Source organism: Strigops habroptila, chromosome 1, assembly GCF_004027225.2.
Source record: "Strigops habroptila isolate Jane chromosome 1, bStrHab1.2.pri, whole genome shotgun sequence".
NCBI lineage: Eukaryota > Metazoa > Chordata > Aves > Psittaciformes > Psittacidae > Strigops > Strigops habroptila.
The window spans coordinates 149,174,481-149,198,793 of NC_044277.2; the positions used below are offsets into that span (position 1 = coordinate 149,174,481).

Here is a 24,313-nt window from a genome sequence, read left to right on the forward strand (position 1 = left end):
ATGCTATTTATAAGCACAAAAGTCCTGTATAAGGTATGCTTAAGCATTGCAAATAAAGTGAGTACTGTACTTGTTATCTAACAGATTTTGTAGCCTCTCATATGAGTGGAGTCTATTTTTAAAAGCAGTTATGAGCATTGTCGTTCGTATCTGTTAGCGTTCCCAGAGTATGTACTTCATGTGCAGTTGCTCCAAATGCAGGAAAATAACAAACTTGGGACCAAGAGTGCCCAATTTAAACTACTGTACCCACCCAAACCAAAACTTTGGTTACAACATGCACTGTTTTTAAAGGCAGTTGCAGTCCTACAAATGTGTTTCCTCCTGCTTTGCTCTTAAGGTGGCCAGAGAGTAGTGATCAGCGTGTGTATGAGGGAAGGTGCAGATAGACATGTCCAAATGAGCCTGGCAGTTGCTCTGTTGCATTGTTTTGAGGAAGAAAATACCAAGTCTCAAACTTAGACCTTCTTAAGCTTAAGTAAGGGAAATTGCTTTCTTACTTAGGTATCTATTCCATTAAGAATCTAAGTAGTCAGTCTTTTTTACATTCCGCACCCCCCCCTTTCCTTCTGCCTCACAGCAACCTAAAATGCTACTTTTCTGGGAAAGACTGATATTCTGACTTCAGTTTTGTAATTTAATGATGGAGAGTTTCCTTAGTAAACCAAATTTAGAGTACTAGAATGCTTATCTTATATCCAGACCTTGAACATAAAAGGCATTTTATACCAGCAATTGTTCATTTAATGAGCAATTGCAGAGTGCAGGACGGTTAAGGGATTGAGCTATATGCACCATTATTGCAAGAAGTATTCTGAAATACCAGAAATAGGACGTAAGCTCTGATCAGGGGGACTGTGAGCACAATTACCTTCTTTTCAAATCCTTCTGTGACACTGCGGGAGGAAAAAGGACTTTGAAACTTGAAAGGAAAGAGCTTGCTTTCAACCTCAAAAGCTAGGAGGAAAGGGCTCTGAAATTTGCTCAGTATTCCCAATTCACCATTAGCCTGTTTCTTCCTTTAGCCTCAAGGCATTCTCCGCTTTTTGAAAAGATGTTAAGAAATTCAGTCACAATAGAGAGCCTAGTTTTGAACATGTTTCACTCGGTCCATTGAGGTCTGGTCTTCAGCCTTTGTGTGGGGTGAATTGAGCTGAGCAGCAAGCTGGTTGGGGAGAGGTGAATGAGCAGTCTCTGTGCAGTCACAAATTCTGGCAAAGAAAAGATTACCCTTTCCTTTATTTTACAATATGCATTCCTGTACAATCCTGCTAGTGGCAATATGCGGAGCCGAGCTTGTGCTTAGGTCAATATGGAGCACTTGGTTTATAGCAACTCTTGTTAAGTTTGTCTTGTAATTGAAGCTGCTGTTGACCTTGCTTGGAGACCATTTGTAAAACCGTTTATTTAGCATAAACTGAAATAATAAACCCTCCTTCTCTTAGGCCGATTGTGATAGGGTGACATTAGTTTGATTTAATGATTAGCCGCCTGACCCCTCAGCTAGAGAGAGCTGCTTGAATAGGGAGAGTTCACTAGGAAGCACACAGGAAGAATACTAATGAGCTTGTTAAATTTAGCATGGCACCAACCACTTTTAATTCCTCTAATGGGAGAAGCACTGCCTCAGAGTGGGGGGGAAGGGAGAGAGAGAGACAGACAGAAAGAGAAGGAGGAATGCCCACGTCCTGGTAGCCAGAGAAACTTGGTCAAGAGAAGAGCTTGGAGGGGAGCATCAGCCAGGGTCTCTTGGACTGAGTTGTAAGTACCTTGTCTTTTCTCTTACCCAGCCCAGGTGTGTCGGCAGATTGCTCAGGACACAGTAATAATGCTCTCCGAGTTGCTTGCAGGAATGCAGCGCTCAAACTTCATACGTGGATAGATTTAACTGGGAGGCGTTGGCTTGCTTAAGCAGGGGTCTCTCTGGAGCGTGGTGAGACTGATGGGTTTTTTGTGTGGTGTATCAATAGATTTCAACTTTTTCAGTTGCTGACTTCAGAAGGTTTAAGGTAAAAAAGCTTCTACTTTGTCTCGGTCTACAGTAAAAAAAGACAAACCTCAGTTTAACAGGGGAAGAAAGTTTAATGGATTTCTGCATTAGGTTTTGGTCTGTCCCAACTTTTGATCTTCTAGGTAAACTAGCTTGGCAGTTAAAAGTGTGTTTGCTGTCCAGTGTGAGTTTTCTGAAGAAGCTTGATGATTAAATGAGGGGCTTCTTGGTGCTCAGCACTTGTGATAAACTGCTTCTGATCAGAAGAGCAGGGCTAAATCAGGAATTTCTCAGTGGATGGGAGCATCTTGGATTAACGTGATCGCTCCAGGCTGGGCACTTGTAACGTGTCTCGCTTCTGGCTTGTTAACACAGCATAGGGTGTACGTGAAGAAAGAGAAGCTTATGCAGATGGCTCTTGGGGCCTGATTACTCTTTTCTTTTCTGGTTTAACCCCTCTCTTACACCCGCACGAAGTGGAATGAGCTTATGCTGGAGTTGGTGGGGTCGCACCAGCAGGAAGCAGATGGAGATACGAGGGAGGATCAGGCCCTTTAACTTGGGCATTCTTCTCTCTGCAAGGCTTTAATAAATAGGATGTTTCTTTTGACCCTAAAGCTGGCCACTTCTAAAATATGAGCGGAGAGCAGTAACAGTTGTTGTGTATTTGGCTGTAAACCCCATTTGGCAGATGCCGCCGGAGAAGCAGGCTGTTTGCTGATGCTTTTGCTGCAGAGTCCCACTTGTTGCCATGGTGGGCAGTATGTTTCTGTCAATAATTTGGCCTGGCGCGGCTCGCCCGCACTTACTCTGAACACTCTATTGAATGATTCAGCTGAAACAGAACAAGATTAGACAGCTTGTGCCTTTTGGTGCGCTGGAGTGGCTCGCCTGCCCTGCGGAGAGTCGGCAGCGTTAGTTATTGCAAGAGGAGTTTCCCACTTGGGGAGCTCCTGCAAACCGCTTGCCTGCTCGTGTCCCCCAGGATGGGTGCTGTCAAGTTTCTCATCTACCCACTATCAAAAGCAGCTCAGCGGTGCGGAGCATGAAGTTAGTGAGATGTTTGGCCGTTGAATATACCTTCTTATTGCAGAAATAATCCTGTTTACTTAAATCCTGCTGTGGGAGCTTTTAAAAGGCAAACAAAAACGGTTTAACTTCTAACATCACACACCGGTAATTTCTTAATGGGGAGAGAGATGGTTGATGTAGATGTAAAAATACTGCTTTTTTATTTCATTGGTCTTTTTTCCTTGAGGAACCAGAAAAAAAGAAGAGCTTATTAAAACAAAACACATTTTTCCTTTAGTTTCAAAGTTACTGAAAGTAGGTTTTGAATTTCATTCAGCAATTTGGAAAATGAGCTTGTTCCACAGCAGTCACTACCTTGATTCATGACACATGCATGTTTCAAGAAGGAAAGAATCGTAGTGGAGCCTGCAGACAGACGTCAGCTTCTTGTTGTATCCCAGGATGGCAGTTTTAACAAATATTATCTTTATATGGAAGAGTAAAAGAACTGAAATCCTATCTGATCCTCGGATTGATTATACAGCCCCACAAATCACTCCAGCTTGCTGCTTTCTGTGCTGTGGTAGCACAGGTTAGTTTGCTCTGTTTGAGGGTCTGTCAGGATTTCAAATGGAGTGTAATCCCCTATTTTTACAAGAGTTTACATCTCATCAGTGAAAGTTCACTCTAGGTTGAAATTTAACATAAAACGCTCCGGCTCGAGAGAAACGTGATGGAAAATACAACTTTGGGGTGTTTTATTTTCTTTATTTTTCAGTTATACAAGCAGCTTTCTAAAAACCTCATATAATTTTTCATGTTTTAAACTCCCTTTTGCAGTTCGCTAACTAAAACCAGCTTTGGTGTAAAAAGTTGAAACCTTAAACCCTGCTAATCCAGAGCAGGGACCGGTGCCTGTGCATATTAATAAAAAGTAGAAAAGGGCAAAAGGTTTAAACTCTGCAGTGGTGTTGTCCCTTTCCATTAACTCTTTCTCCTCAGTCCCAAGCCTGTAAGAGCTCTGTGTGGAGAATTACTGCTGGCTGTTAAAAGAATTCAGTCCCTGGAAGATGCTGATAAGTCAGCAGACCCCGGTTGCTGTAATACTTGGAGATAGGAAAATAATTAAGCACTCAATAGGCTGCACTGCTGGGTTTTCTTGTTGTAGGTACTTGGGAGGAGAGGGGGTGGGGAGAAGCCCACTGAGCATTGCATTCAAAGCAATGGTGTAGCTAGTTTGTGCATATAATGGCCAAAATTCAGCTCCACGTATCTAAGTACAGAGCCTGGTTCTAATCTAATTCATATGAAGGCAAATAGGTTGAGTTAGGCTGGTGTCAGGCTTGATGAAAGTAAGTCTCCTGGTGAATTGCTGGCTGGCGCTTTCGGCGTGTGAAGGAGTGCACCAGGGCAAGGTACAAGCGAGAAGTTAGCCCTGGCCTCCAGTCTCTGACAGCTTGAGCGCAATCTTGGCACCGTTGTCAATGATCCTTCCTTGCATGTGGGTTGTAGAGTAAATGTACCTTAGCTTTATTTCCTAAGGGCGTTTTCATTTCCTTTCTAGTTGGCTATTTTTGTGCCTGGTGTTTAATAACGTGAGGTTCCTCGTGTACTTGTAGAGCTGCTGAGCAACTTTTGAAGCTGAGCGTATGTACCAGTACTACTTCAAGATGTATTGGTGTGCACCCATGTGTGAGGTGTGGTTGACTTGGACAAGGCTGTACCCAGAGCGTGCCTGGTATCAGTCAAGGGTTACAGCCAGCAGTCATGCTTTGTTTAGAGAAATGTCTCTGAGTTTCAAAGCAATATTGCAACTTAAGGAGGGCATCTACAGTAGAGCTAACAAAACCCCTCTGGAGTATGTAAAACATACCCAGGAACATGCATCTGGCTTTTGAGGAACAGAACCACTTGGCCTAGTTTCTGAAGGGTACATGTGGTCCCCAGGGGTTAAAATTCCTGTGGGAACGGAGGGGTTGGTTCAGCTCCTGGTCCTGGGGCTGTCTGTAAGGGAAGGCTGGTGGAGCTATCCTCAGGAGGCCCTTTTCCCCCTACAAAGTGGTACCATAGGCTTGCTCCAGATGGGCTTGAGTTTGACCCTGCTAATTATTCCCCCACCTTTTGCCTTTGTTCATTTGAACAAGAATTTGTGGGTTGGTTTCTGTGGATACAGGGGAAAAATCGGGATGGGGAGCATGCTCCACCACCCGGCACACTGGTCCATGTGGTGACCCTGTTAGAGCGGGTGGCCTCACTTGCGCCTGCCTCGTGCTGCTGGTGCTGTATCTTAAGCAATTTTATTATTGCTGACCTTCCTGCAAGGCTCCAGCCTCTCACACAAGTGAACTTCCAGGCACTGGAGCTGGGCTGCAGAGCAGCAGTGGGTGGCTAGGTTTGATTTAGGCCCTGCTTTGGGGTTCATCTTCTCCTCTTTGTGACAAATTGTTTCTCGCCTCCCCATCAGGCAGCCCAAACTCCCAGTCTCCTTGTCCCAGAGGTGAGAAAACAGCAAGCCTGTGTCTGCCCTTGCACAATTGATAGCCCTGCCGGTAGGAGCATCGACGCATGGGTGACGATGATCTACTGCCCAGCAGCCGCCTGCATGGAGCGGGCAGCCTTCCCCAGAGCATCCCTCATAGCCACACGTGCACCTACTGTCACCAACTTGCACCGTGAGGAGGGGGTGGTGAGGAGGAGGGCGGGGGAAGAACTTTCCTTTATTCTATTAGCTATAAATGGGCTAAAAGTGCGTGTCTCTTTTTCCCCCTTCCCTTCTCTCTTTCTTCTCCCTCGTTTTTTTGCAGAGGATGAAAGTCCTGGGCAGACCTATCACAGAGAGAGAAGGAACGCGATCACAATGCAGCCGCAGGGTGGGCAAGGCCTCGGCAAGATCAGTGAAGAGCCTTCCACGTCGAGTGAGGAAAGGGCCTCATTAATCAAGAAGGAGATCCATGGATCTATATCGCACCTTCCCGAACCTTCTGTACCTTACCGCGGGACGCTGTTTACCATGGACCCCCGAAATGGTTACATGGATCCTCATTACCGTGAGTATCGAGCACTGGTTCATTTGGGGATGCAAAGTTGGAAGGCTCTTGAGGCTGTCAAATGTGATGTGATTTTTATTTGTCGCCTTGCATCCTCCCCAGGGAGGACTGCCTTGTCTGGGGGGGGCTTGTGGTAAATGCAATCTTCACTATGAAGTTAAAAACCAGGGTGCAGTATTGCAGCTTGAAATTACCACGGGCCTCTGCAAAGCAACTTCCACAGGACATCTCATCTGTTGCTAATCCTCCTCAACCATCCAGGGTTGCATTTGCCCCACCTCCTTAATGCAAGAAGTGTGGGGGGGGAAGACTCATTAAAGAAAGCACAGAAGGAAAATGAAACAGGCCTTAAAATCCCTCTTTTAAAATAATGTTCAAGTATGGTGTTCAGAGGAAGGACTGCCTTATGCAACGAGGAATTGCAGGGGGTTGGGAATTGGAAGGCTCGTTGCTGTGTTTTGGGAGGCTTTGTTTCAGAGGCTTTTTAGGGATTCGTGTGTGTTTGATGATGTGGGCTGTGGAGTGGTTTTGCTGTTTTCTTCCCTGAAGTTGTAGGGCAGGAGAAAAAGGCAAATGTTTTCAACTTCTGAATTCCTGCTCAGGCATTAATAAAGAAGTAAGAAATTAACTGACACTTGAACACAGATGTGGAATGGATTTCTCCACAGGCAAAATATGAGGGAGTTAAGCAATTTCTTTTTTTTTTTTTTTTCTTCATCTGCTTCTAGTTTACAAAAAAAGAAAGGGGGGAAAAAAAATCATTTAGTTGTGTAGTAATGAAGTACATCTTGAGGTGTCAAGGCTTGTGCCTTTTGATTATAGATTTATCACCCAGTCAGGATACAGATTTGCCATTTAACCTTCCAGTCTCCAGTTCCAGATGATAGGCTTAAGACCCACAGAGGGGCCAGTCTGTGTTGGGTTTTTTTTCCTTCCACATCATTCAGAAATTTGAGTGTTTTAAGGCAAAAGGTCATTAGCCAGATGACTGATTAGTGAGGACAGCTGATTAGTGCATGTTTTTTTGCTAAAGAAAGTGCCAGGGATAAAAGCTAATTTTATCCCTTCATTAGTTGGGCTAGCAGCAAAGGGGAATGTTCACTCATCAGGGTGCAGATCAAAGTATGTCTTGCACAACCTTAAGTCTCACCAACCTCCTTTAAAAAAAAGAAAAAGCCTGATTGTTAATAAGGATGGAGGTATTATGAGAAAACGAACACTTGTTGTCTTTGTAGTTTAGATCAGTATTTAGGGGAAAAGTTTGCAGTTAAGCTTTTGAGCTCTCTTTCAGTGTAGGCAGTTGGTTTCTGTACACCCTCCTCCTGCTCTCTCACACAGCCCTGCTCAAACCCTCTGGGGGAGTTACTCATCTCTGTGCCGAGGAGGATGTGCTGCAGCGCACCAGCAGCAGACTCCTCTGCCAGAGAGGAGTGGATGTGCAGAGTAAAGGACCGCTCATGAGCAGCAGCATGTTAGAAGTACGAGCTTGTGGGTTGGAGACACCGTTTGTAGCTTATGGTTTGTTAATGCAACCCCGAAATCTGACTTAAAATAAAATATACCTTATTAGGGAAGCAAAATAGCTTCTCTGGAGGCAGTACAGCTGGGGAGAGATGAAATGTGTGATAAATACAACTTCCCAAATAAGCAGCAAACCTTATGCTGAATCTGGTGGTAACGGCTGCTGCTTTGACTGTCTGACCAGCTGCCAGCTCACCCCTTAAATCTAGTTCAAAATGTTATTGATGCTACTGAAAATTCAGACTGAAGAAGGACTGACCAGTCAGAATGAGTCTCAGTGGTTTGCATTTAGATATTTTGTTTTATTGAATTTTAGAGTTCTCAATTTAATGAAGCTACTGCATCTGTATAGTGACCAGTAACACTAGCTGGTTGGGATATGTGGGCTCCTAGAAAAACATTGATGTCAGAAATTGGGAGAACAGCAGAAGTTACAACAGCAGAGAAACAGGAGACGAGTTAATTTTAAATGGGCAACATGATCTTAAAGCAGAAGGCTAAGTCAGAAAACATCAGATGGGCAGAACTGCGTCACCACTGCTGTAGCGAGCTGGACATTGCTACTCACTGATTTATGAAAATCCCTCAAGTTATTAATGTCATATAAAGAGCCATCATGCTTTTATTTACCTTTAATAGATGTGATACAGAAGGACAACTGAAGAGACAAATGTCTGGCTAGATTTATAGGAAAGCAGACAGGCTTACTGAAATTTTCATAGAGGTTGTATCATTTATATATGTAAGACATGCTTTCATCCACGTGGTGACTGTATTCAGGCTGACAGTTATAGTGGTCCGTATGAAGAAGGCTGAATAATGTAAACACACCCCAGTCCCACTGTAGCAACAGGTGAAGAACCAGCAAGTCTATTGTTCCCTTCCTTAGTTTCTTGCCAGTTTTGCTGGGCATATGGATAGAAAACACTGGTTTAATGCAACATAGTCAGATATGTAAACACTCACAGTAATTTCTTAGTTTCTCTGTGGTTGGAAAATATAGACTTTTCAAGATGCCTAATTTGTGCTTCTATTTATACCCACTTTGTATTTAAAAGTGTGGGCAGGCTTCCTGTAAGACAGGAAAAGGGAAAATAATTTTTTTTGAAGAAAGACATCTGTATATTTTTATGGCAAGAAAAGAAAAAGAGTATTTAAGTCAATTGTGTGTGGAAGGCATGTCCCCTCCAGGAGCTGCAGTTATTAGAAACAACTCCAGTGCTTTGCATTTCTACATGTAAATACGTGTGCCGCTCTGTGCGTTGCAGGATTTTTTTTGTTCTCATTTTTTTCCTAATTAAAGTAACTGCTGTTAAAGTTGGAAATAATAGTTCCCATATATGTGGAATAAATACCTCATTGAGGGGGAGTTTGCTCTCCTGCAGAGTGCGGGTGGGGATAATGGTTGTGTTTCAAGTGGACCAGCTTTTCAGACAGCTGGGATGAAACATGCCACAGAGCTGGCAGCCCTTCTGCGCTGCCAGAGAACCCCTCAGCCATTTAGCAGCAGAGGAAAAGAGCGTGGCCTCGTGCTCAGCTCACGGCCCTCTATCCTCCAAGGGATAAGAGGGAAAACATACAGGTCCAAACCAGAAAGTTTTGTTCTCTTTTTCATTACATATTTCTTAAGCACCATTTAAACAGTGCTCACAAACTGTGGAGGTCTTGGGTTTGGGGTTGTGTTAAACTTCTTTATAAACTTTTTTCTGTTGAAAAGCTTTAGGGCAGATGACAAAAATGCTGGAGTTTCCTGTCAAGTGTTGCACCTTTTCTTTATTGAAGAGAGCAGGGTCACTGAGCTTAATCACAGAGTTTCTTAAATAGATTTAAAGCCATGTGTTTCCCAAACACTGATTGCAGTGGTAGTGGGAGCCCCTTGTAGATTCTGTCTCTAGAGGTGGGGCTGAGGCAGGGGAGGTGGGGATAGCAACTTCTCTTTGTTATGCTCTTTCCCAGTTTTAATTCTCATGCAGATTTATGGCAGTGCTGAGGCTGCCTGTCTCGCAAGTCATTCCTCATGGAAAAAATGAATCATTCCTGATGTAAACAGTTTGATTTAAAACATACTGCTGGTATTCTTCCCTGGGTTCCACAGCTCATCTGAAAGAATTGCTAGTACCTAATTAGTAAAGCCTGAAGAATTATCTTAAGTAAAAAGCAGTGACAGTTCAGTTGGCTCTGATCTAACAAACTGTATATACAGGAATGGCCCTGGCAGGATTCTCTTTCTGGGACATCGCTTCATCTCCAAGAAGTTGCACTGAATGTAGCTGAAAGCAGGAACTCCTTTTTTTTTTCCTCTTCTTTTTTTTTACCTCCTTACCACGGCTGCTGGTATTCTGCTGGCTTTGAAGCTTCTGTGTCTTGGGAAGTGGGAACTGCTTATTGCACGTTTCATAGGATTAACCCTCCTAAGGTATTGATTGCCCTCAGTTCCCACTGACTGTCCCTGGACTTGTGCTTTTTAAGGATCGAGCCCCGCATAACTGCCTGGGTTAGATTACCCGGTGTTAGTGTCATCTCAAAATCAATTTGCAACACGAGCAAAAGACCACAGCAAGGAAAATCCAGTGCTGGTTCACGAGGTGCACTTGTTCATTTACTGAGTTTTAATTTCTACTGACAAGAATTCCCTTTCTTTCATCTCCCCATAGAAGAGGAAGAAGGCGGGGAGGGAGGGAAGGGAATGAGATTCTGTTTCTGCAAATGTGAACAAGTAACTGGAAACACTGTCTTAAAATGCAGTACTTGGAAAGCAGTGGCTTTTCATGGCAGTGGGGCTTGAACCACAAAGGCCAGGTATGTGCAGCGCATTGGACAATGAGGGCAGTCCAGCTCACCACCAGATGAGCTCACAGATGTGGGTCCCCATTTGCTTTGTAGAGGGAGCAAATGGTTCCCATATGCTTTGTAGAGGAGCTGGTGGCCTCCCTTGTGTCCCTGGTACATTTTGGAACTCCAGAGGTACAACTGGAGTGTCCCAAAGTGGGCATTTAACTTGCCTCTGGCTTCCCAGCGTCACTGGGCAGCATGAGCCTAGGACAGCTATTTGCAGAGGGTTTCCCTCCAGCCTTGTTGGAGAGCGGTAGGAAAGTGTCAGTGAGGAATCCTTGTAGAGATTTAGGGCTGGGGTCTTTAGAGACATTTAGGGGATTTTCAGTTTCAAAGTGAGCTTGGCCTCTTAATACCTCTGAAAATCTGGGTCCTACTTCTTAGCTCTTTCTGCAGCATTTTGCAGGGGAGGGGCTTAAGTGCTTTAGTAACAAAACTCTCCACTGACAGTGATTTATGGGGTGGGTTCCAAATGTTGTCACGGAGGGGTAGTTGAAAAAAGGGAAGTCTAAAGCTTTTAATAAAGCTCACAGGAAAAACAAAAAGCCTTTAGTATAAAAGTGAATGTCAGATTACTGGTGTCAGCTGAGGAACTGAAATGGTGGTCTTTAAGAAAATCAGCATGTTTGCATAAAAGATTTTGGGATAAAAATCCAAAATGTAATAGTAGCTTTCAATAGCTTCCAACAAAAAAAACCAAGTTGCTGCTCTCAAAATCAAATTTAGAGTCAGAGGCAACTTCAGTTTGAAATTCAGGAAGGTGCTGCAGACCTTGTAAGCTTAGCAGCTTATAAATGGAAATACCTTCTCCAAGATGCCTCCCAAACCTCCCGGGTTGTGTTTGGGAAGTTCTGCTCATTACAAGTACTCCTGCCCATTTCTCTGGAGGAATTCTGTGGCATAAACAGTCTCTTGAGAGCCCTGGAGTTGCTGCCCCTGTGTGAATCTCTCATTTGGAAGTAACAATTGCACCCGTAGATTTACACCTAGAAGTGGCACGTTGAGACATCCTTTCTTCTACCAGATTTTGTCTTTCCTCAGTATGAGACAGATTGCGGAGCTGCCAGCATCTGTAAGGCGTTGGTATGTGATGTGGTTGAGAAGCTGAAAGGTGATCTTTCAGGGGTTCTTTGCTTTGTTTTGGTTTTAAGTTTAGGTGAATACGTATCTTTGAATATTGACTTTTTTCTTGTTGTTACCAGTAGTATTAATTTCAGCTGGAAACTACAGGCAATGATATGGAAAGAAGTGATTCTGTTTGTGTCGAAGATAGAATTAGGATATTTATGATGTCTCCTGTGGCCCTATAATTCTGCTGGACTTCCAAATTTTCATGTGCTGAGGATCCCATTAAAAGAACATAACCCCCTAAAGAGAATTTACCTGCCAGGCACTACCAGGTACGGAGCCTTCTGAGAAGCAGATGGATTCTGTTAATCTCTCTTTTTTTTGGTTGTTTAGGTGCATGTAAGCTGTTGGGTGAGGTTTTATGTTGTTTTTTCTTTATCTTCCCTATTCCTTAAAAAATAAAAAATAAAAAAAAAAGGCAAAAACACCTCTTTCACATATTTGATTTGGTTTGTCGTGTAAACCCTTTTTAGATGCTTTACAGTATGTGTTTGTTGTATACTGCCTTAATGGAAGGAGGCAGAATACATTGCTCAGAGCCATAGAATCATAGTTAAGAACTTGGGGAGGGGTTGGGGGGAGCCAAGAAATAATGTAATCTATCTCTAGCCTCAAGGCAGATCAGCTGTCCCTAAATCAGGAGAGAATGAAAAGCTGCTTCAAAGTTGCTGTGTCCCTTGATATGTGGGCATTTCTGTCTTTAAGACCCTTGTGACAAGATCTGTACTGGGTTTGGATTGATGTTTGTGTCCCTACACGGTAACTTCCATAGCATCAGCAGCTGGAAGGTGGGGAAAAAGATAAAATTAGAAGCCATAAAAATCTGAGTTGAGAAGTTTGGATAAATTCACTCTTCCCTGCTCAAGATCTGCTGGCATGCAAGAGATACGGTACTTCCCATTGCTGTACACCAAAACCCCCCAAAACCCCACAGCCTGATGCATAACTGTGGTGCTCATTACTGCCATTTCAACAGGCAAGATCATTAGTTTTCTTTTTATTAGTTATCAGAGTGATCTTTGTGCTGTTGAGGCTGTGTAGCGCAAGTGGTTAGCCAAGTATGACAGGTATGTAGAGAACTTGGGGCCAAAGGAAGATAAACATCATTTGTTGCAAATTTTGAAGCATCCCATAATACCCGAAGTTGCTGTCTGTTAGCTTTTTATGAGTGCTTTGCCCTTGGCCAAGGGGATGGGTTTTGAAAAGCAGCCTCTTTGACTTGGTTGCTTAGAGCTTTAAGAAAAAGTTCGGCAGAACTCAGCCTCATGCAGCTTTTGGTGTCAGATGTGCTCCCTCTATCTATAAGGAGGTTTGTGACTGCAACAACTTTATGGCAAAGGTTGGGGAACATGTGAACCAGGTGCTAGTTCAGTGATCATGATTTTCATCAAGGACTAAAGTAGATTCTCCTGAGGTGGGGAGTACAAGCCATATACTTAGCTGTTGGGCAGTGCTTTACACTGCCAGGGAGGTGGTTCTCTTGTATTGGTGGCCTTCCATGGGGTCAGTGCTATAAAAGGAATTCAGTTGCCTAAGCAGTGCGAGTTTCATGCCTGGGAGGATCCTAGCTGGTCTCTGTCTGCCACCCGAGGAAGACTGGTCTTCAGTACATCCTGTGTCATATCTCTCAACTCTCTATGAACATCTTGGATAGACATAGTCCCATCTTAAACCTCTAAAGTATCGAAAATCTCATTGTAAGACTAAATCCTCCTCAGTCCTGTAATGAAGTGTTTCAATCACCATGTCCAAATGTGGAAAACAAACATGTAAATTCAGTTCTTTTTATCCCCATCTCCACTGCCATCATCCAGCTCTTGTGAAGAAACCTGTGGCAATAATTGGATTATGAGTAATGTCTACAGGGTGCTCCTCTGTCATGGCAGGGGGGTGATGATCACTTTAAGATGATCTTAAAGTCCTTTCCAACCCTAACCATTCTATGATTCCCTTACGTAAGTTTTCTTGCAGCCTTGGTGCTTGTCACCAAGATGTAGATGTGCACTATCCTTCCTCAGTGCTGCCATTGGGGCTAGGGGGAAGCCAAAATGAGTGGGCACTGGAGGAGGGTGTTGTGTCCCAGAGGATGCCTCAGGCCAGGTAGTGGGAATAATGGCAGCATGGGGGCACCATGGGCCTGCTTTCCCCATGGCATGGGCTTGTTAAGGGAGGTTTCGAACAGCAGTGTGGTTCCTGTTGGCAGGGTGCAGCTTCAGGATTGTCCCACTGAAGTCTCTCAGTCCAAGCTTCACCCTCCAGTTGGAGTCCAGGGTTGAGCAGGCTTGTACTTTTAAGACAGTTTAAATACTCTGATTGCATTTTCAGGATCGCTAGTGGATACAGCGTTATTCCTATTGATTGAGCTCAGTACTGTGGAGGAGAGCCTCTTAGCCTCTGCTTCCTTTTATTGACACCTAGCAACCCAATTAGCTTCCTCTTAGCTTGGCTTTTGGGTAGTTTACACAGTGCTCTAAACTCTTACTAACACTGTTTAAACTACTTGCAGCTTGGGCTCTTGAGTTTGCTCAGAGGGTCGTGTCTGAGCTTAGAGATCATGTCAGGAACACTCACCCCTTCAAGTTATATTGGCTACCTTTATTTGTGATCATATAACTTACAGCTAAGGCAGCAACCACCGGTGTGGGTAACTAGTACACTGTTAAACACCAGTGTATTGGTAGCTGTTTTAAAGAGTACAGCTGCTGTATTGATGTGTGGTCATTGGCATGTGTGGTGGTGGTCAGTACACAGCAGCAGGAAAGACAGTTAAGTGCATGGGAGTGTGGATGCGCAGGTTTGTACATCATCTTTGTACTTCCTTTTAAAAACGAATAATAGGAGAGGGGAAAAGAATATTTTGCATTGTCTTTTGGAATTTGTCCTGCTGTGTTTTTGGAGTTCAGCACAGATAACTCTCTAGATATCAGAATCACTTTCTAATCCAAATTATGCTTGGTTTTGGCTTCACACTGAGTAAGGGAGCTGTGAGCTTGCCCCACTGCTCATTCTTCTTTCACATTTCAGTGCTGCCCCGAGCCATCATTTTTCCCAACCGCCAAACGGCACTGATCTAGAACCCAATGAATTCAATGAATCAACAGCTGCTGGCTTCAGTGAACTTTGGGGTAATCCCCAGTTGCCTTATATTCTACCCTTTCATCTTACCTGCTCCTCGTGCTAGTTGTAATTTAAAACCATAATTCCCAAGGATCCACGTTACCATTTTGCACATGAAGAGCTGAACAATGTTATCCCTCTATCTACAGTCCCCTGTTGAAGTAGCTTATGGTAGCAAGTCAAAAGTAATGGCATATGACATACTTGCCAATAAATGGCTGATTATGGTAACAGCTGAGTGTAACACCATACCAAGTGTTGAGGCAAATAACTTATGAGGTAGGATGTGTTGAAATAAGTTTCATTCCGGTGTGTCAAACTCCTTAGCATAAAAAGGTAGTGCATTTGATTTGTATGATTTTTCACCATCCTGCCTACTGATACCACTGCTGAAAGTCTCCAGCTTTGGCTTTGACTTCTGTTAGATATAGTCGCTGAAATGAAATTGGGTTACTTGGGTGAATAAGGTTTGTTGGATCAAGGCCTGTGTTTTGTATAAACAGTGGTTGCTCACTTTACCGGGATGGACCAGCGTGGTACAGTGATAGGAAGCTGTTGGCACCAAAACCATGTTTCATGCTGGACGGTATTTGAGTTGGCATCAAGGCCAGTGGTCTACAGTGCTTTTAACAATAAAATTGGAGCCAGACATCAAAACCATAAATTGCTGCTATGACACGAGTGGAATTTTTTCTTCCTTCAACTAGAAGGGAGAAGAGCAGCACTAGTCATATATCACTGGCTAATCATTGAGCTGCCCAGTGCTAGGGATGTTTGATTTGGGAAGTCTGATGTATGGCCTGCTCATATATGCCCCTGCATTGCCTGAGACTGGTGGTGGCCACAGCCTATGCTTATTTTCCCTCCTAGAGGTTTTCAGTCTTTCTTGATTTGTCAACTTCATTTAAATTTAAACCAGCTTATAGGTACATAAAGCCAACTGGAAGAAACCCCTTATAAATGAAGACCAAAGTCCTGATCTGGCTTTGTCTGCTTCCGTGGAAAAAAAAAAATCACAAAACCTGAATGAGATCTAAAACGCTGGCCTGTGAAAGTGTTTCTGGTTTCTTTGTGAGGAAATGGCACCTATCTTCAAAGACAGTAGTTGCTTATCTTGTGTATCGCAGATTAACGCTATGTTCAGTAGTGATTTTATCCTCTGTACATTATAAACCAGAGAGGAAGATTGAGGACGCAGGCTGCTGTGGTAGTTCCTCCCTTAGATGTTAGTGTTGGGTGTATACCACCCAAAAAGGTGGTCTATACAGAGAGGGTTTGCTGCAGTCTTTCCTTGCCTGTGTGTAATGGTGAGAGGTCAAGTGTCCAGCTCAGCTGTTTGATGCAGAATCTCACCTTTTCATGGCTGATGGAATTCTCCCAGCTGTTATTTCCCAGGCAGCTTCCAAAGCAGAAGGTGCTTTCTCTTTCCTGCTTCCATCCTGCTGTGTAGTACTTCCATGAGCCCCATGTAAATGCAGCTAGTGACACCCTTATATTTTGTCAGTGCGGGGAACTGAGATGCTGCTGGCAGACAATGTCCTCTTCAGCCTAGCTATCCTTTGCTTCCTGTTCTGACGGCGCCATGTACTTAGAAGAAGAGGCCTTAAAAACTGGTCTAGAATTAAGTGCAAGAGAGGGGAAACCAGGGGTGGGACCTATAGCACCATTTCTACTCAGCCCAGCCTTTTTAGGACTGTGGTGACTTGCGTGTTGTTGCTCATAGCTATCAGAATAAAACCTGATGACAGCCCCTTGAACCCATCTTCAGCTCTATCTCTGGCTGATGCCTACTGAAAGTATCTATCATCAAGATGGTGAGAGCATGGTTGCCAGCATATTGCTGCTTACAGACAAACCCTGATGCGTGACATCCATGGTAAAACCCTTTGTGTGAGCTGGTTTTATGCTTTGTGTCAGTGTGTCTTAGGTAGAGAGACCTGATTGCTGCTATTTTACTTGAACTGGCCAACTCTTTTTGCTTTAATCTAGGATAGATTTGGCACTGTTACAGTATGCTGGACACTGGTATTCTAGGGTATTTGTGTGCAATATGGGATGCATGCATACGCTGCAGTAATTTGCTGTTTTCTCTGAGGCTTGTTGCTTCCTGGTTATTTTCGTGCTTATTTTTGTGATGTGATTTTTTCGTGTACTTGTGTATTATGAACCTTTTTGGTTTTTAAGCTATCTCCGATACGCAGCTTTCATATCTTGGCTCCCAGCAATGCTGAACCTCATTGTAAAGTCCCTTCGTGTAAAAGCCATCTAGTTATAACTCTCAAAATAAGAGGCTTGTCTCCTGAGGACAGCTCCATATTGCGGGTGGAGTATAATCCTTAACATTGTTGGGTTTTTTTGCTTTCAAATAGCTGGGGACAGTAAGTCAAGGAGTGAGAACTCCCTTTGTTTCATGTAGTGTGCGTTGCAGGGAAAGAATGTAACAGAGCAGAAAATGAAGAAAGACATAAAAGAATCTCAGCTCAAGGAGGTCAGATCCATCACAGGCTTAGTGTTGCCTTCAAAGATGCCTGGGACAGGTGGCAGTTCAAGACAATCAGAGGAGAAGCATCCGCTAGCGCCGAGATAAGGGATTCTTGCAGAATCCTGCTATCTGGTCCCAGTTTGCTTTGATGTAACTCTGCTAGAGAAGACTTCTGGGAGCAGGCTACTGCTTCCCTCCGTGATAGGCTGCTGTTGTTCAGCCTTTTAAGGTCTCATTACAGTGGTCCTTGAGGATTAATCCTCTTTAAGGTTTACATGGGAATGGTTTTGTCTGAAGGCCCAGCCAGGGACCTCAGTACCACCTGTACAAAGCATTATTTCATTCTTTCATTCTAATTTTTTAAGTGCTTCATATTTAACTGTATTTGACAGAAAGTAAAACCAAACATCTTGCCTTTTTTTTTTGCACCCCTCTTTGGCTATTACAGAGTTTTTGTTGAGCACAGCTTGAGCAGTGCTTTGCAGACACTGAACCATTAGCAGTAAATTGTATGCTTCCGGTAACTCTCCTTAGCCTGCTGGGTTTGGCAGTCCTTCTTTTTCTCTTCTTCTCCTGTGCCCACCCCCCCCCCTTTTCTCCTTTTTAAAGCAGGGGACTGATAATGTTTGGCTTCAGAATCAGAAATCATCCTATTGCCAGTTTATTCCTGTGCCTGCACTACTGGATTTTGTATTTGTGCCTTTCAGCTCAGAGAAGAGCATTCAGGATACAGCAGTGTTGTAAATGATCAGCATTAATTTATTAAAAGATGCATAAGCACTTAAAAGGGTTTCTTTACGGAAAAAACATTTACCACTTTCTCCACAGGGCAAAGCCTGCTCTTGGTGAAATAGCAGCAATCGGAGTGCAGCATGGAAGCATGTGGGAATCATACCCTGGGTTTGGTGATGCAATAGGAAGCGAGTGCCTTCCAGCTCCTTGGTGTGTTCTGTTGTTGATACTGTTTCTGTGTAACTCTATCATAGATCTGCATCTTGGAGGTGGAAAAAAGGCATGCAGCCTTGATTCCAGAGAAAGGAACATTACTCTGAACTGGATTTTTTTTCTTCAGTGTCATTCATTATTTCCCTAGTTGAACAAAGTGTTACAAAGTCATTTTCATGCTGTAACTTTAAGATGGTGGTCGAGGTAAAAGTAAGACGAAGGTTCATGTTGGTTAAGTAAAAACAGCATCAGTGACCCTGACAGGTAAAAGTAAACTCACTGCTCTGAGGGTGATAAATAGCTTAAGGGGCTCATCTCTGTCATGTAGCAGAAGTCCTTAAATTTAGCTCTTCAGAACCCATAGGAAGCAGCTTGATGGCCTTAATGCAAATTACTATGGAAGGTGATAGTGTTTTGTATTTAAAAGCAAAAAAACCCGCCTAGAAAACTCAGCAGTAGCTCTAAGTTGGATCCTTTTGGGGTGAAATAATGAGTTGTGCGTTGTTGCCTACAAGGTACCTGCTCATTAGTTATGTAGTGATTTTACTTTATAAAGAAAAGGCGAGCAAAACCAGCACCTTCACAAGCCTTCAGGGTTGTTTTTCAAGTGTTCTGTTTGGAAGTTATGTGGTGTGTTGAAAAGTGCTTGTAATGCATGTTTAGCAGATTAGTTTTCTTTATATATAAAAAGTATTATAGGAAACCCTATAGCTAATGGTGGCTATATAAAACTGTATGGTGCCATTATTACCATAAAATATGCCTGTGACCTTCATACACTCTTATATTTCCAAACTGCACATAGTTTGAGTAATGCACATATTTAATTTTTACTGTATTTGTGGAGATTGTTAAATTCTGCCCATACAAATTTTTTCCCTCATAGGTAATTCTGAGTGGTGGTGGGGGAGAATGGGAGAAGCAGGCAACTAAGGAAAAAAAGATTAACTAAAATCAAGGTAATAAAATATGTCGTGATGTGAGGTGTTGTAGATCCCTTCAAGAAGACCTGTCTTCTGAAGAAATAGAGGCAAATTCTTGGCAGCCTAACTTTATACAGACACACCTGATTTATCTATACACATGCAATCAAGTGCTTTAGCTGTAGTCTTGATCTGTATATACTGAATATATAAACAGAGTAATCTATACTTACTGTCTCTAAGGTACAAATACTTTGAATGTAATGTTAAATTTACGTCCCCGTCTTTAATTTCACGTTAGAACTAGTTGTCAGCAATTTAGACTTGTGTAGAACTATTCTGAAGGTTGCTGTTACATTTCTGACTTCATAAAATACAGGGAGTGTGAGCTTTTTTTCCACCTCGTGACAAATGCATGATAACTGCCAGTGCTAAGTATTTAATTGAATTTAATGGCTGTTTGTGTAATTTTGATTTAAGGTGCTGTTATGAAGCATCTTTTCAAACCAAAAGTCCACGCTGCAGTTTAACAGCACTTCAGCACAGAGTGGTTGAGGGTGTTTAAGGTGGAAAATGTGCTTGGCTGTACCGAGCCAAATTGTGACCTATTCTGTTAAGAGCCCTGGCTCCCTTCCCTTTCCATCCTAAAGGCAAGTGGGCAGGATGGGACAAAGGGGAAGTGCTGATTTTGGACAGCTTGATGGGAATGTGATCCGTAAATGTGGTGGTCCAATGATTCAGCTACACAGTTGGTAGTGAGGCAAGCAATGGATAGAGTTGTCTTCAGGGTCCTGGGGCTGACTCCTCGGCTTGCCTTTACCCAGGGTGTGAGAAATAATGTCTCTTGGATGCAGGGAAGTGGCCGGCTCTTGCTCTGTTTGTACATACACCATGGTAACATTTACTAATATTAGTATTCGTGTTTTCTAAATCAACAAAAGTACCTGGTAATCAGTGGGGGTCAGCCATCCTGGGAGTTCAAACTGTAAAGTTCAGCCATTCTTTCATTGTGAGAGGAAAACAATATATGAAAATGAAAACCTGTTAGGCTGTGACATAAACCAAAAACATGGTGCTTGAGTTTGCTCAATAGGAGAACAAGCATGGAAAACATAACTCCTGAAAAAGAAGTTTCCAGAAAGCTATTGGCTAAAAATAGGGTTTTACAAGTCGTTATATAAATCTACTACAGCATGTGCTACCCAAACCTCTCTGTGTATAAATATATAGGGGTGTGTGTATTTCTATTACAGATATTAAATATTTCATTGCAACTTTGGTGTTTTATACCTCAGTCTAAATTTTTTCTGTGGTAGTGAATCCTGTATTTTATATTAGGAGCAGAATCTTACCTTTTTTGTTAGGAAGGAACAACATTTTAATCCAAACTGATCGCAGCTTACCAAGTGTGTAATGGACAAGGACTTGGTCAAAGGAAAGCTGATGCTTACACCAGATTGTCTTTTTATTGGCATTTAGAAAACATTTCCTAGTCTGAAAACAAAAGGCAATACAACAGAAGTGTGTGCATGAAGTATTTGCATCCCTACCATACAGCTGCTGAATGCTGTTAGGAGTATTATAGATTCCTTTCAGAAGTGACCATAGGAATTGCAGGTACTAGCCCTGCAAGAGGAAACATACACTCAAGAAATCTATCAAATACAACGTGATTTGTGAAAACGACAGGAATTCACCTCAGTTAAATTGTTGCAGTGGATTTTAGTTGCCAGCTATTGCGTTAAATACTTAGTGTAGATGCAAATCACATTCACAAGGAGTTTGATTAGGAAAAACAAAAAGCTGGATGGATTTCCAAATTGTCTTTCATCAGAGCCTTTTAGGGGGGCTCCTTGTGCACAACAACTTGGTCTTCTATTTCCATCAAGGTCATCCAAACTTTTCACAGAAAACAAGGAGAAACCTTGACTCTCCCTTACCTTCCAGACTTAGTTTCATCTGTGCTCAGATATCCCCAGAACCATCAATTTTCCTCACCTCTCTGCATACTTTCTTCCTGGCCTCTGTCTCCCAAAGCTAGAGCCACATGGAATTTACTTACCTGCCTTCCATTCATGCTGTAAGAAGTGAAAATCTTTAAACCAATGGGTTATTTCTGTGGGCTGTGTCCTATTAGATCCCGTCCTGAGCTTGCTTGTGCTGCAGAGATTTCTGTCTTGGGAAAGGCAGTATCAGTGTAGCCTGTAAGATACAGCAAGGACCTGAATACTGGGTGGCAGAGCAGAATGTCATTCAAGCATTTCTGATAAGTTTTGACCACTCAGTAGGTGTCAGCTCATTTTCCCGGTGTCTGAGCACTGGCTGCAGCTTTGGAAGAACATACAGGTCTCTGATAAGGTGGCAAACAGGGTTTTTCCTATGTTTGGGATGGTACAGTATGGAACAGTGGGGTCTGGCCTGGGCTCGGCAGGTAGGCAGAGCTCATTCAGCAAAGCAGAGGGTCTCATCCTGTGAAGCACACAAACCAATTTTGGACCTGTTAGGGATGAAGCCCTTCCCCACCCCACCCAAAACACCTGAAGGCTTGCAAGTATGTTCAGGATTAGATATTATAATCTTATAAAAACAAGAACACAGGTGAAGTACTTATAAAACTAGCTGAGGAGAAGTCATTCCTCTTTGATATTTTGGTCTATTGTCTGTTTGTTGTTTCATGGTACATATGCTATTTTTTTTACAAGTTGTAATTTGGGGAAGTAAATCTTCCCATCTGCTGAAGAAAGCAGTTTTCTAAGTAAAGAACTTGTTAAACATGATGCCTCATAAATAAAGTCAATATAGAGCAGCTAGTAGCGGAGAATGTTTTCATCACTGACCCATGGTTGTTTTTTTTTTCTTCCCAAAATGAAGCAAAATTCGGGGGGGTTGATTGAGAGGCCCTATGTCATGTGCTCTGTATGAAGTGCTATTTTTCTTTCAAAGCAGTGTGCACAGGCCCGTTTCCCATTTGTAGCAACTGACAGGCAGAGAGGTTGAGATTTGTTGGCGATCTCCAAGGAAGTTTGTGGCAAAGCTGCAAATAAAAGCCTTTGTCTAATGTGCTAAGCCCATGCCTTACTAATTAACTAGAAAGGCTTTCGAAGTGGATTCAAGTCTTTGCCCCTAGCCTGGTTTTCAATATGGGTAACTTTTTAACCCTTCATCTCATAGATGTTCTTTCGAAGTGTTTTTCACATGAAGCAGTTTAAGAACTGAGATTGGGGCAGTAGTAAGATAGTTAATTACTGTTTAAGCTGTGAACATTGCTTAAAGACCCACGTGGAGTCAAACTAGAGCTTGAGGCAGCAATGTAAAATAAATGGTTGAATTTTCAGAGGTACTGAGCATCAAAGTTTTGGGGGGTTTTTTGGAAGCTCTTGGGTGCTTGGTAATCTTAAGTGTATTTTCTCTTAACTTAATGGGATCTCAGATTAATAGGATTTACACTCTGAAGGCCTAGTAAGGTGAATCCCACTCTTACAGCCTAACTTGGAATTCTGCAAATCTTGGCCCTAACTTCTAGTTTTGAACTGTGATATCATCTTTGTGTGTATTTTGCCAGTAACCAAGGTGAAAATAAGCTCTGCTGTATTGCACGTGGTTAATTTTGCTTCATAATGAAAGTGCAGATGTTGTCAGGTGTGCAGTGAACATGGCAGGTCCCAGGGGAGCAATTATCAGCCTGGCCGGCTTTACTCACACCTTCATTTTTACATGATGGGCCCATGGTTGTTTTTTCACACTTACTGAAAGAGGTTTTTTAAAAAACAAAACATACTCTTAAGCTTATTATTGGATCGCAGCGTTTACTCATGTCCTTGTATTCCACAAACTGCAGATTGTTACCAAAAAGTCTTTTAAAGTTGAGCGTCTGTTTAATTGTTGTCCCTAATAAAGTGCTTCCGTGCAACAAGGCTGAAGCTTTAGGTATCCTCATAGAAAGAAAGGAACTTGGATGTCGAAAGTAGTGCAGAGACCTCATGGGGAAACTCCGAAAAGAAAACACTCCTTTTAATAGCCAGTTACAGTTGCTAAGTGAAAACAGTGGAGTTAACCTGTCTCATAGTTTAGACAATCCCAACACTTATAAAAGTGAAAATTAATAGTTAAGGTTGTCATAAATCTTACACTACCCACATAGTAAATAAGCACACTATTCTTATCAACTTTGAGCTATATTAACTCAATTCCAAGTAATTGCTAGTTACTTTAGCCTTGTAGTAGGAAGAGACAGGCTAAATTCTGACTGTTGGTTTGAAAACCCCAAGTGCTGCTCTTGTAGCTCTAATGTCAAAATACGAAGAACTACACAAAAAATCTTGCATGAAAGAGTAATAAAACTGGTGTATTATGCTAAGTACTTACGATATATTCCTAAAAACCCCAAGTACAGTCACTAGCTATACATGAAATTTTTACCAAAGCTCTGTGTTACCAACATTTCTTTTTGAACTCTCTGTACAGGATGATGCAGGAACATCTTTTTTTTTTTTTGATATTTCAAAAAAATATCAAAACAGGAATATATGCTTTCAAATAAACGGAGACTGTGCCCTCTTAAAACAGTTTAATGTCATATAATACTGTAAAATCTTACCAGTTTAGGTTGCGATGGAGGTTCAGGTAGGTGGGGAATCTATGTTCACTTACCTGATGAAGGTACAGGGGCATAGTCCAATTTATGTCCACAGCCACTTCTTTCTTTGCTTTTAAATTGCTAAGGGTTTGGAAGTGATGCGTTAGGTATGCTTCTATCACCTAGCAACGTTAAACAAACTTGAAACAAATTGTATTTGGAATAGGCAGTTTTGGACCATGATTGCATGGAATAAATCTGAGTATTGCTGGCATTCTCCAGTATCAGATACTGCTCTGACTTCTCCAGGTGTCCCCTTTGTTAGGAAACCTTTGGAAAGCAAATGGCTTCCATTTGCTTAAACTTAAGATAACTTAAGTTTAGCTCAGACTTGAACAAAACTTTTGGAGAAGAAAATACCATGAAAGAAGATCCTGTTCTTCCCAAAAACCCACCTGTGTTGCAGTTAAATGGGGTTCCCACCATGTCAATTAAATGTGGTGATCTTTAGTGTCATATCCTGGGCACTGAATAAAGTGATCTCTGAAGTAACTAATGCTCGGCACCACTGAGGCTTTACCAGTGCTGGCTAAACCAACACTTCAAACCACAGCAGCGACTAAACTAAATGTTCTTGCAAAGTGTGTACCTACAGTGTGTAGGCACTAATGAAACACATGGCTATTTCTATATGTAGCAAGAAACACAAAAGGTAGGTAATGGTAAGGTTGAGTATCTCAC

General features: G+C 42.5%; 1 protein-coding gene across 5 annotated transcripts in view; it reads left to right on the top strand.

Moving 5' to 3' along the window:
- Window positions 1–24,313, top strand: part of GLI3 (GLI family zinc finger 3) — a 206,573-nt gene that overhangs the window by 60,409 nt on the left and 121,851 nt on the right. For 4 of the 5 annotated variants that reach the window (XM_030488466.1, XM_030488484.1, XM_030488502.1 and 1 more), the window contains one exon: window positions 5,806–6,048. In XM_030488466.1, the coding sequence (XP_030344326.1) occupies window positions 5,806–6,048 (243 nt within the window). Of the gene's footprint in view, window positions 1–1,704; window positions 1,762–5,805; window positions 6,049–24,313 lie in introns of those variants that run through there. The other variant, XM_030488494.1, reaches the window with a different exon arrangement.